The 11737-nt window shown below is 37.5% G+C and overlaps 1 protein-coding gene across 2 annotated transcripts in view; it reads right to left on the bottom strand.

The window, feature by feature from the left end:
- Positions 1-403: 403 nt before the first annotated feature.
- PI4K2B (phosphatidylinositol 4-kinase type 2 beta) overlaps positions 404-11737 on the bottom strand; it is a 35943-nt gene continuing 24609 nt past the window's right edge. Inside the window, exons 8-10 of one of the 2 annotated variants that reach the window (XM_039236661.1) lie at positions 11582-11715; positions 10958-11017; positions 404-2858 (exon numbers count right to left, since the gene is read on the bottom strand). In XM_039236661.1, coding sequence (XP_039092592.1) covers positions 2685-2858; positions 10958-11017; positions 11582-11715 — 368 coding nt within the window. In that variant the 3' untranslated portion in view covers positions 404-2684. The remainder of the gene's footprint in view (positions 2859-10957; positions 11018-11581; positions 11716-11737) is intronic. The other variant, XM_039236662.1, reaches the window with a different exon arrangement.

Below are 11737 nucleotides of genomic sequence, written 5' to 3'. Positions count from 1 at the left end.
ATTCACAGGGTTACCCTACCACCTAATTTCAGCGATGATGATGTCACTGTGGTTTTCTTTGCTATAGGATATCTCCTGGGAGTTCAGGGAGGTTGAAAAACCATCTGCTTTTTCTACCATTGTACTTCTTAAAACTGATTTTTTATTTACTGCCAGGTCCAGAAGTCACATATTATCATCTGTCCCAAAGTCCCACTGGCCAGCACTCAGTCACGTGGTCCCAAACTAACCACGACAGAGGCCTGGAAAGGTAGGGCAACACTCAGAACCTTTGCCACAACTCTGCACCGCTGGCCAAGTCACTCTGGGAGAAAAGACAGACTATAAAACATAAGACCCTGCCTATCTTTATGCATCTGTGAAAGACTTTCAGCTGTAATGTGATCAAAGAACACTCACCACCTGTTTTTAATAAGGTTTTAATTCCATCAGTATAAAACTTTAAATAAAAAAAAACTTTGTGACTCCGATTGTTTTCAAGTTTGCAAAAAACCTTCCACAGGTTTTCCACAGCCTCCAATTGATGACAAATTTGGGGTAGAATGAGAAAGCATACAGTTAAACAAAATGAAAATGTCTCCAATTATAAACATTCCAGTTACATATGGCTTTTGGAATTTTACAGAACTAAACTACACCACTGCTATGCAAGGGAGATAATAGTTTAGTGTCATTTGTAAACAAAAATGTGCTCACAAACATTCTAAATGTTCAATATACACACTTCAGGAGAACTGTGACCTTAAGACAATGATTTTTATTACCTGTAGTCTACCAAGTTTGACACTATAAATATTCTCATTCAAAAAATTAACACAGTATTTAAATAAGAGTCAAGTTCATGAAAATTTACAAAATATAACCAATGCACTTTGACTTATGATCACATCTTAAATATTTCAACTTTACTCTTCTAGCCTGGCCAGGCCATTTAAAAATATTTCCATACTATTTCAACAAATTCAGGATATAAAATAGTAGGAATTTGCTAAGTTTTCCTTTATAAAAATTAATATAGCAATTCTAAAAATACTGAAAAAACTGTTTTATGAAAGCAGTACCCACATCATAACAACTTATTTAAGAACACATCTTCAAAAGGCACATTTTAATTACTAGTATTTATCTAAAGATAGTAGTTGAGTTTCGAATTTCCAGTCAATTTCCCATGATGTCAGCATTACGATCACGGAAGGCCGGGGAGGCAGGAGAGTACAGGGGTCCGGGGAGCTGTCCCTACGGCAGCGGTGTTCTCACTTGCCACGGTCATGGGCACCATGACAGGGAGGTAAGGGAAGGGGGGATCTGCACATCTCTCTCCTCTGTCCTAACTGAACCTTTAGGAAATGCTTTTACACAAAAATACCTAATTAAAAAAAAATTCACAAGACAGAAAGCTAAAAAAACCCCCCAAAAAAAACCAAACAAAAACTCCCCCAAGAGGCCCAGAGCACAAACTGCCAGTTTAGTTTGAGTGGTGGTGTTACTTGTTTGGGGCCTGAAGAAGAGGACAAAGCTTCTGGTTCCCCAGAATCACATCTTCACACTGGGCTCGTCTCAAGTTAAATCACCTGGGAGTTCAAGGTGCTACAAAATCCTAGCACGTCAGGTATATTGATTTTCAAAATCAAATCGAAATGACTTTCTGGTTATCTGTGTCTGTTCCCCATTAGTAAAAGCTGATATTCTACAGTTGACTGTAATTATATTAACATCGGTAATTTCAATACCCTAAAATACTACTGTTATTTTTAAGGACTTATGCCTTAGGACCCCAAAATGCAATCCAATATACACCGAAGTATGGTTCACTTTTCAGGGAAGCTAATCCTAACTGAAGCATTACACAAAGATCAGTAATCTAAAGTACTAACTGATTAAATAATTGATTCCACGGAAGAAACAAAAGGACTTTTATGCTATGGTGGAATTTCAAAATATTGGCTATCTACTTTAATTTCATATTATTCCCCTCCAGTCTCAGCTGAGTGCCTCCATTTTCTAAAAAGGGAGACTATCTTTAGATGTATTCCCTTGCTTTAACAAAATAATTGACCAAAAATATTCCAAAGCACAGAAAATAAAATGGTCACCTGTTACTTAACCGAAATACAATTTTCCATTCCCTAACAATGGTCACTATAGGGGCAATTACTCAAGTTCTAAAATAGCAGCTTTTTAAATTAAGGCAACATTACTCTATTCTTACCAGTTTTTCTATTAACCTCTCTATTATAAAGTTCACAAGAGCTGTTTCACCCTCGAAGGCCTTTTATAATGTAAGAAGAGTGGACACAACATCCTCCTCAATGTTTATAAAGAATATAAAACGTTATTCAGAGTCAACAAATACCTTATTTTTCTATTTGGAATTCTAAAGTAATTACAGTCACTTCAGAATGTGTAAACCATGAAATTACCTTTTAAACTAACAAAACAACACAAAATACAATTTTTCTACAAAAATACAATTTAGGATATATATCACCTCTTTCCTGAAACAGAAATTTAATATTTGGAAAGAAAAACTGTAAACTTTTGATTACATTCAAAAGATAACCTTTTAAAGACTTACATTATTTGAGGTTTTGGCAACTGGAGATCTTAACAGCAGATTTGCATTGTGGCAATGTTTTAACAACAACATAATGCCAAATGGTTTGTTTCTCTAACTCTTACACCTGCTACCACGAGGAGAAAAACGGCTTCCGGCAGTGGACCGTCTGGGTGAATGAGCTGCTGAGGTGGACAATGCGGCCCTGATTCCTCCCTTGACTGCGTTCCACGATCACACAAGGCATCTGGACCAGCTGGACAGGACTCTTCCCATCTTTCAACGCCTGAGTAAGATTTAAGATCTGTGCAAGGAAGAGATATTTTCACCAGTTCAAATAAGATAAAAACCTTCATTCAGTGAACTGATTAATGGTTATTTTAACCATTTATTCATAACTACAATCTTTATTTCACCCATTCCTGCCCCAAAGAGATGACAAGGAGTAACTGCTATAAGTACATACTATACAGACACACAAATATACACACACGAGAGTACAAAATTAGCGTTAAATAACCTTTGCCAATTAGTAACATTAAAATATTCTAGAATGTACCGATGTCCAAAAGCAATCAGAAGACTGAATAAATTGCAATTGACATATCAGATAAAGGGTTAATATCCAGAATCTATAAGGAACTCACCAAGCTCCACACCCAAAAAACAAACAACCCAGTGAAGAAATGGGCAGAAGATATGAACAGACACTTCTCCAAAGAGGACATCCAGATGGCCAACAGACACATGAAACGATGCTCAGCATCCCTCCTCATCAGGGAAATACAAATCAAAACCACACTGAGATACCACCTCACGCCAGTCAGAGTGGCTAAAATGAGCAAATCAGAGAACTCTAGATGCTGGCGAGGATGTGGAGAAACGGGCACCCTCCTACACTGTTGGTGGGAATGTAAACTGGTACAGCCCCTCTGGAAAACAGTGTGGAGGTTCCTCAGGAAACTAACAATAGAACTCCCCTATGACCCAGCAATAGCACTGCTAGGAATTTACCCAAGGGATACAGAAATGCTGATGCATAGGAGCACATGTACCCCAATGTTCATAGCAGCACTCTCATCAATAGCTAAAACATGGAAAGAGCCTAAGTGTCTATCAACGGACGAATGGATCAAGAAGATGTGGTTTATCTCTACCATGGAATACTACATGGCAATGAGAAACAATGAGATCTGGCCATGTGTAGCAACATGGATGGACCTTGAGGGTGTTACGCTGAGTGAAATAAGTCAGGCAGAGAAGGACAAATATCATATGTCTGCATGTATAGGAGGATTAGGAGGAACTTAACTGAGGACCATGGGGGAGAAGAAGGGGGAAATGGTGGGGGAAAGGGAGAGAGGCAAAGCATGAGAGACTCTTGAATGCTGACAAAAACTGTGACTGATGGATGTGGGGGGGAGGGGGGATGGGCATGGAGGAGGACACTTGTGGGGATGAGCACTGGGTGTTATGTGGAAACTAATTTGACAATAAACTATTTGTAAAAAAATAAAATAAAATAAAATAAAATTAAGCTATTACAAAAAAAATAAAAAATAAAAATAAATTCAAAAACAACAACAAAAAAGAAGACTGAATAAAGTAATGGTCCCCATACTCCATTTGCTATAGAAGCTAAACAGATTCTGGTCTAAATAGTCTGCTTTTTCCATTAATTTGGCTACTTTAGATAATGCTGCTATAAACATTAGGATACATAAATCCGTTTGAATCAGTATTTTTGCATCCTTTGGGTAAATACCTAGTAGTGGAATTGCTGGATTGAAGGATAGTTCTATTTTTAACTTTTTGAGGCACCTCCATACTGTTCTCCAGAGTGGCATTCCCACCAACAGTGCTCGGAAGGAGCCCAAGTGTCCCTCAACTGACAAAGGCATGAAGAAGATGTGGCATACACATACAATGGAATGTTACTCGGCAATAAGAAAGAATGAAATTTGGCCATTTGGAGCGGGATGGATGGAGCTAAAGAGAATTATGCTAAGCAAATTAAGTCAGTCCGAGAAGGACAAACACCATATGATTGCATTCATATGTGGAATTTAAGAAACAAAACAAAGAGAAAGGCAAAACCAAGAAACAGGCTCTTAACCACAGAGAAGAAACCGATGGTTACCAGAGGGGAGGTGGGCAGAGGGATGGGTGAAATAGGAGATGGAGATTAAGGAGCACACTTATTGTGATGAGCACCTGGTGTCATATGTAAGTGTCGAATCACTAACCTGTACACCTGAAATTAACATTATACTATATGTTTACTGAAATTTAAACAAAAATTTAAAAAAAAAACCCTATCCACTTATTCAGCAGAAAAATTTGTTGCATGCCTACTACATGCTAGGCTCTATTCTAAGTACTGGGGCTACAACAGTACAAAAACCAAACCCCTGCTTTCACAGGACTTACATTTTAGCAGGGGAGGAGCTGAAAGGCATGAATAAGGAAATTACATCACATATTACAGGGGAAAAGTACCATGGGAAAGCATGACACAAAGCACTGGGTTAAAGAATCTGGGAAGGCAGCCATTTAAAATAAAGTTTCATTTAAGAGTTTACTCCTAAATAGAATAAAACTAGAAAGAGTAAAATATAGCACGGTACATGTTTAAATATACTCTAAGAATTGCTACTTGAGCACATAAATAAGGGTGTGAAACTCAACACATAGCTTATAGCCTATTCTATTCAGATAAAATAAAATTTTAATAATTCATTTTCTTTTTATCTCCTGCATATCGGGTAAAAAAAAAAAAACCTTCCTTTGTCATGTACTTTATAAATAAAGATGTCTCCTTCAAGTATTTGAAAATATCTAATAATATACAGATAGTATGCATTTTAGTGGTTCTTGTAAAGACTATTTAATAGTGATAGGCATAAAGGTTTCAACATAAAGCCATACTAATAAATAAAATTCACGTTACTTTGAACAGTATAAGCTGGATTTTGATTCTGGAATATCTGAAGTATTTAATACCACAGGGAAATAAATCTTTACTAGCTACAGTAGCTACTCATTGTATTTATGTTTTAGATTCCTTTTTAAGTTCTTCCCTTAAAACCATCCAGGCTGGATAACAAGACACGAAGAATTTATGAAATCCACATTTATAAACATTGTTCTTATCACAAAAATAAATGTGGGCACCAGCATGGCTAAGGAATGAAATGTTCTTGTTAGTTTCCTCTTCTGGTTTTAAAAACGCTATTTAAAAATGTTAGTCCAAACACAAATTTAAGTAACACCTAGTATTTTCCTGACTCTAAATAAAGACATGATTTGTTGTGGTGCCTGGGTGGCTTAGTCGGTTAAGCATCCGACTTCGGCTCAGGTCATGATCTCGCTGTTTGTGGGTTCAAGCTCCACACTGGGCTCTGTGTTGACAGCTCAGAGCCTAGAGCCTGCTTCCAACTATGGGTCTCCCTCTCTCTCTGCCCCTCCCCCACTCATGCTCTGTCTCTCTCAAAAATAAACATTAAAAATTTTTTTAAAAATAAAGACACGATTTTTATAGAGAATCTAGAAAACAGAATGGTACAAATGAGTCATTCTACAAGATTTACAGTTTTCAAATATATAATAGCAAATATTATTCATCCTAAAAACTATCCGAATAGTTTTTCTTTGAAAATTGAGAAGACACTTAATAATCCGGCATTTATTTACTAAAGAAACATCTACTGAGCATGCACTATGTTGGGGAGAGAAGACTGAACAGGAGGAAAAATCTCATGTGAGCCCTTTAAGGTACACTTTCTGGAAACAGCTATATGAACGAATACTGGAATAAAAAGTGATAAACACTTTAACAACAGTGGACCTAGGCCCTGACTTAAAATCTGATCCCCTCCCCTACTTATCATCCATTTTTTCATTTCTCAAGGAATAAACAAATCTATTATTGTGTGTTAAAAATTTTTTTTTAAATGTTTATTCACTTCTGAAAGAGAGAGAGTGTGAGTGGAGGAGGGGCAGAGAGAGAAGGAGACACAGAATCTGAAGCAGGCTCTGGGCTCTGAACTGTCAGCACAGAGCCGGATGCAGGGCTCGAACCCATGGACCGTGAGATCATGACCTGAGCTGAAGTCAGCTGCTTAACCAACTGAGCCACCCAGGTGCCCCAGTTATTATATGTTTAAATTAGAGAAGACTATTTTTAGAAATAAACTAAGCACTGTAGGCAAAGGAGAAACACTTCAGAAGTCTCCATCTTTGCTGCATTTGAGAACTCGGTGGTGATGTGATTGCCAGGCCAAGGGTGGATGGCATAAACTCAGACTTCTGCACATAGACTTTTTATCCTTTAGCCTATTTCACTGGTCCTCTAATTTTAGTGGGTATAAGAATTACTCTACTATCTAAAACAGCACATACTCACTTTATGGTTGATTTTAAGCTATTTTTCAATAGTAAGATGCCCAACATGCTGTTTTAATATCAAATTTTTGAGTAAAATGGACATCAGTATGTGTATTTCCAGGGAGTGGCAGGAGGTGTCTAGAACGACAGAAATGGAGCTTGAAGGAAAACTGTCCTCCAGAGAAAGAGGAAAAGGCACATGAGCAGCAGCAACAACACACACAGGGCACCGCCGGGAAACGGGAAACGGGAGGAAGAAGAGTGAAGAGCGGCCAGGCTTAGAGGAAGGCACGTGTGATGCGGGTTAGGGCCGGTGTGTAGGACACGGGCTGTGAAAGGTCCTGCTGACCATGCTCACAGTTGGCACTGGAGCCTGCACACAGTGACCAATCGTGGGAGTTCTAAGTCACAGAAGACACAATCAGCTTTGCTTTTATAGAGAGCGTTCGGTTGAATGCGAAAGACAGACAGGAAAAGAGGTCAGGATACCACTTAGATCATTACATCCAGAGACGTGATGATAAGGGTCTCAGGCAGAGGCAAGGCCTAAATGTAGCTGGTTTGCCAGACGGAGACCCCTTACTGTACAGATTCATCATGTGATTTAACCCCCTTGAGCCAAGTTTCCTCCACATCAAATGCAGATAACTATGTAGAGCTGCTATAAGGAGAAATGATACCAAACATGAACATACCTAGTAAAGGGTAAAGTACTCAGGAGGTACTAAAGTGCTACTTTCATTTTCTTGAACATCAATTGTTACTGAATCTGCAAATGAACTTCGTTTATAAGTCACTGAATAGAAGTTCACTGTGTGTTCATAAGATAGTTTTATTATTTCTGCCATTTTCTCAGACCATGTGTAAAATTATTTCACATAAATAAGTTATTTTCTGAGGTCCAGTGTTCCCAACAGGCATAGGCAGAACACAAAAAGAATGATCTTTGATTCTTAACTCTACAGAACAAACTGAGGGTTGCTGGGGGGTGGGGGGGGAATGGGTTAAATGGGTGATGCGCATTAAGGAGGGCACTTGTGATGAGCGCTGGGTATTATATGTAAGTGATGAATCAATCACTAAATTCTACTCCTGAAACTAATATTACATTGTATGTTAACTAATTGGAATTTAAATAAAAACTGGAAACAAAAAATAAAATAAAATAAATAAGCAATCTTATCAAACCTGATCATGACCAACTGCTATTTAATGTAACATTCAAAATATTTAACTTTAATAAACATTACTAGTTCCAGATTTCTGTAAAAACATGCCTTCATACTAGTTCTTAGTTCCAGTCCACATCTTTATGAGAAGAATAAGAACACGTCACTGATAACGTGTGTAAGACTAAAAACTTACTATACACTAGGGCAAAAGACTTGGTTGTACCAAAGCACAAGTCTGGAGTTAACTGGCAAAACTGAAGGGCAGAGGGATTTAAGGAAAATTATAAACAATAGAAATAACACAAGTATTTTGACTTAGTTAAGGAACTGAGTAATGATTTTGTTGCTTGGTATATAGGTTACAGTCACTTGTTTTTGCTTGTTAAACTTCTGTTTCAAAGCACTGATTTTCTTTAGAACATAAAATAAAATCTGATTTTTCAGACCAGCTTTTTTAAAAAAAACAGTTAAAACCAGGAAGCTATATAATCATGCATGGTCAGGGTATCTTATTCTTTCTGGCTATCAGAAAGACAAAACCAAAAGGAAACAAGACAAAAACGGGGGCTCCTGGGTGGCTCAGTTGGTTAAGCATCCGATTTCGGCTCAGGTCATGATCTCACGGTTAATGGGTTTGAGCCCCGTGTGGTGTTCTCTGCTATCAGCACAGAGCCCGCTTCAGATCCTCTATCCACCCCCACCCTCCCCTGCTCGTTCTTGCTCTCTAAAATAAATAAACTTAAACAAAAAATTTTAAAAAAAAAAGACAAGTTAAAACATATAACCAAGGCATCATTTTATTTTTCTCCAGATCTTGATCTTGTCATTTTTATATTTTATTACATACATTTTGTATAATACCTTAAATCCTTTGTGAATGACATTGTATATCAAAATAGCAGATAGCCTCTGGTATATCTTTGTGACAGATTTCAGAACTGGAATGTCCCCTATCTTTTCAGACAAGCATTTTGAAATCTGTATTTAAATTCCTCATGTACTAACTTTAATTTACAATGAAAGCTTACACAATTATTTACAGCTTTACCTTGAAAAACAAAATTCCTGAGAGGGGTACCTGAATGGCTCACTCGGTTAAGTGTCTGGCTCTTGACTTTGGCTCGGGTCATGATCTCATGATCAAGCCCCATGTCCAACTCATTGCAGAGTGCGGAGGCTGCTTGGAATGCTCTCTCTCCCTCTCTCTCTCTCTGCCACTTTCCCATTCGTGCTCACTCGCTCTCTCTCAAAACACATAAATAAACTAAAAAAAAGTTCCCAAGATAAATCTTTACTGATAAGAGAATTCCACAAGATGGAGCTTATTTATAAATCAAACTGTTTCAAGGAAAAGGGTCAGCTTAGGGGCATAATTATCTATGCCGGAAAATTTAGCTCGACTATAGTTTGGGATGGTGACACTCCTCAACATAATTATAATCACTGACCCTGTAAGCCCTTCATACATGCCTGAATTACCTAACCCAACTCCTTGCAAGGCTCCCTGGCTCTGGCCTCCTCGTCTGCTGAGCAAATCTTCACCTCACTGTCCAGCCTCACCTTCTGTAGTGGTTCTTAATCTTTGTTGGGTTAGAGCCCCCTTCGATTGAGATATAAATCCCACCCCAAAATGCACTTATAAACAGAATTTAGCATACTTCAGGGCATTCATAAAAGAAACCCAGGAGGTCTCCTCTCCAGAAATTAGTTTTTTGTTTGTTTTCTTTAGAAATTAGTTTTATCACAACCCTTTCAAATGGTAATCTCTCAATCCTCCGATCCCTTCCACATGGGATCTATATTCTGGCACTGAAAGACTTCCAAGATCTGGCTCTAGCCTTCTTCTCCGGCCACTTCACTTACTATTTAAAACTTATGACTCCAGCAAAGCACTGCAGAAATGCAGATAATAGAGAGCACAGAGAGGGGCATGAGGTAATGATCCATCCCCTTCCCCTGACCCCTGGCCTCCTCATCACAGCAAATGCTCCTTATCAGGAGGAACTGGGTCTTGCTCACAGTTCTATTTCAACTTCTGGTGCTAGTTCTCTCAATACATATTTGGTGAATAGATGATTATTTAATTTAATTATATCTATTTGTTAAAGTTATATAATGTAATACTCAGTACAGAAACTAGACTTGTCTTCTTTGCCACAGGTATGCAGCAAATAGTGACCTGAAATTAAATGTGTATTTTAGGAAGAAAAAGTTAATAAGTCACTAAAAGACAATGTTTACACTAATTTTTTTTTTTACACTAATTTATTTGTTCATAATACTTAACACTATAAAATTATTCACAATAATTGTTTCATTTCAAGTTTTCCTTTTGGAATCTAAATACCATTAAGAGAGTGGAAGAACTAGAGGGTACCCGTCGACCGGCCGGCCTGCGCAGCCACGCGGGCAGACCTCAGGCCCTTCATCTCTAATTAAAGGAAGTAAGAAGGAGTGGCCAGACTGAGTTACAATTAGTACTTTTGTGCCTCAATCAGTGTTCAGCCTTGGTGACATGGTGACTTACTGACTGCATGAGCAAAGGCCAAACACATTCTATGAGAGAAATAATCAAAAGGCATAGAACTTGGCATCGAAACACCCAAGCAAGTGGACTTGAGGAGGAAAAATATAGTTAACACTCGGGAAAATAGTTATCAAAATGAGGACAAAGAATTCACAGGAGGGTGAAACTGGTTAACTAAACAATATACAAAAAGGTTAGGTATTTTGGTTCAGCATAAAAGACAGAATTGCATCTGTGGGTCACACTGGAGAAGAGTTAACTACTGTTTCAAAGAGAGATTTTCTCCTTAATGAACAAGATCATAAAAAGGTAACTTACCTGACCCCTCATCACAGACATCTGATTTTCAAAAGTAACTTTGTTAAATCTTCTGTCAGTCTTTATGGAAAAGGGGAGAAAAAAACCCTACATTATTAGAATTCCAAAAATCAAGAAATTTGAAGCAAATATTTGAAAACAAATGAACTCCTCAACTTTGCACATAAGGCCATTCCAGGGCTTTCCTAATAGATAAAACAACATGTAGAAGTACTTTTACTTGATGTATTTTTGTATGCCTCTAGAATGACAAGAATAGTTTATTTATAATCCAGCTGGTCCCAAAAGGATTTAAAATGACCTTCCAGCCAATGGGTTTAGGCGTTTTTGAGAGAATTAAACTATAGCAGCTCACCAAACATTTCTTATAATTTATGGAGTACTTTTGTAAAAATTCAACTTTTGAAGAAAACAACTTATCAGGTTTTAATATAGACTTACTTCAAAGAACACTCATAATCAGTTAACTTCACAAATTTATGCTCCTGTAAAGTAAAGCTGTTAATTCCTTTTTAAGTCAGGCTCTACACCAGAAGCAATAAACTGCAAATTAGCTCTATTAAGAAAGTCTCATTTGAGGTTTATTTCATTTTCTGCAATAATTAAAACTAAAGATTTATTCACCTTAAAAAGTTCATGAAGATCTTCACATAAATCTTGCACGAAGTTCATGTCAGAAATATATGGTAGAATCAAGTTTCTTATTTCTTCAGAAAAAGGAACTTTTGCTTGAGGAAGCCAAGCCCAATGAAATGGATCTAGAAGAAAAAAGAGACAGAG

Source organism: Hyaena hyaena, unplaced genomic scaffold, assembly GCF_003009895.1.
Source record: "Hyaena hyaena isolate Hyena2069 unplaced genomic scaffold, ASM300989v1 scaffold_114, whole genome shotgun sequence".
Lineage (NCBI taxonomy): Eukaryota > Metazoa > Chordata > Mammalia > Carnivora > Hyaenidae > Hyaena > Hyaena hyaena.
Note: the sequence above shows the minus strand (reverse complement) of the source record. Positions and strands in the feature narration are given on the sequence as shown.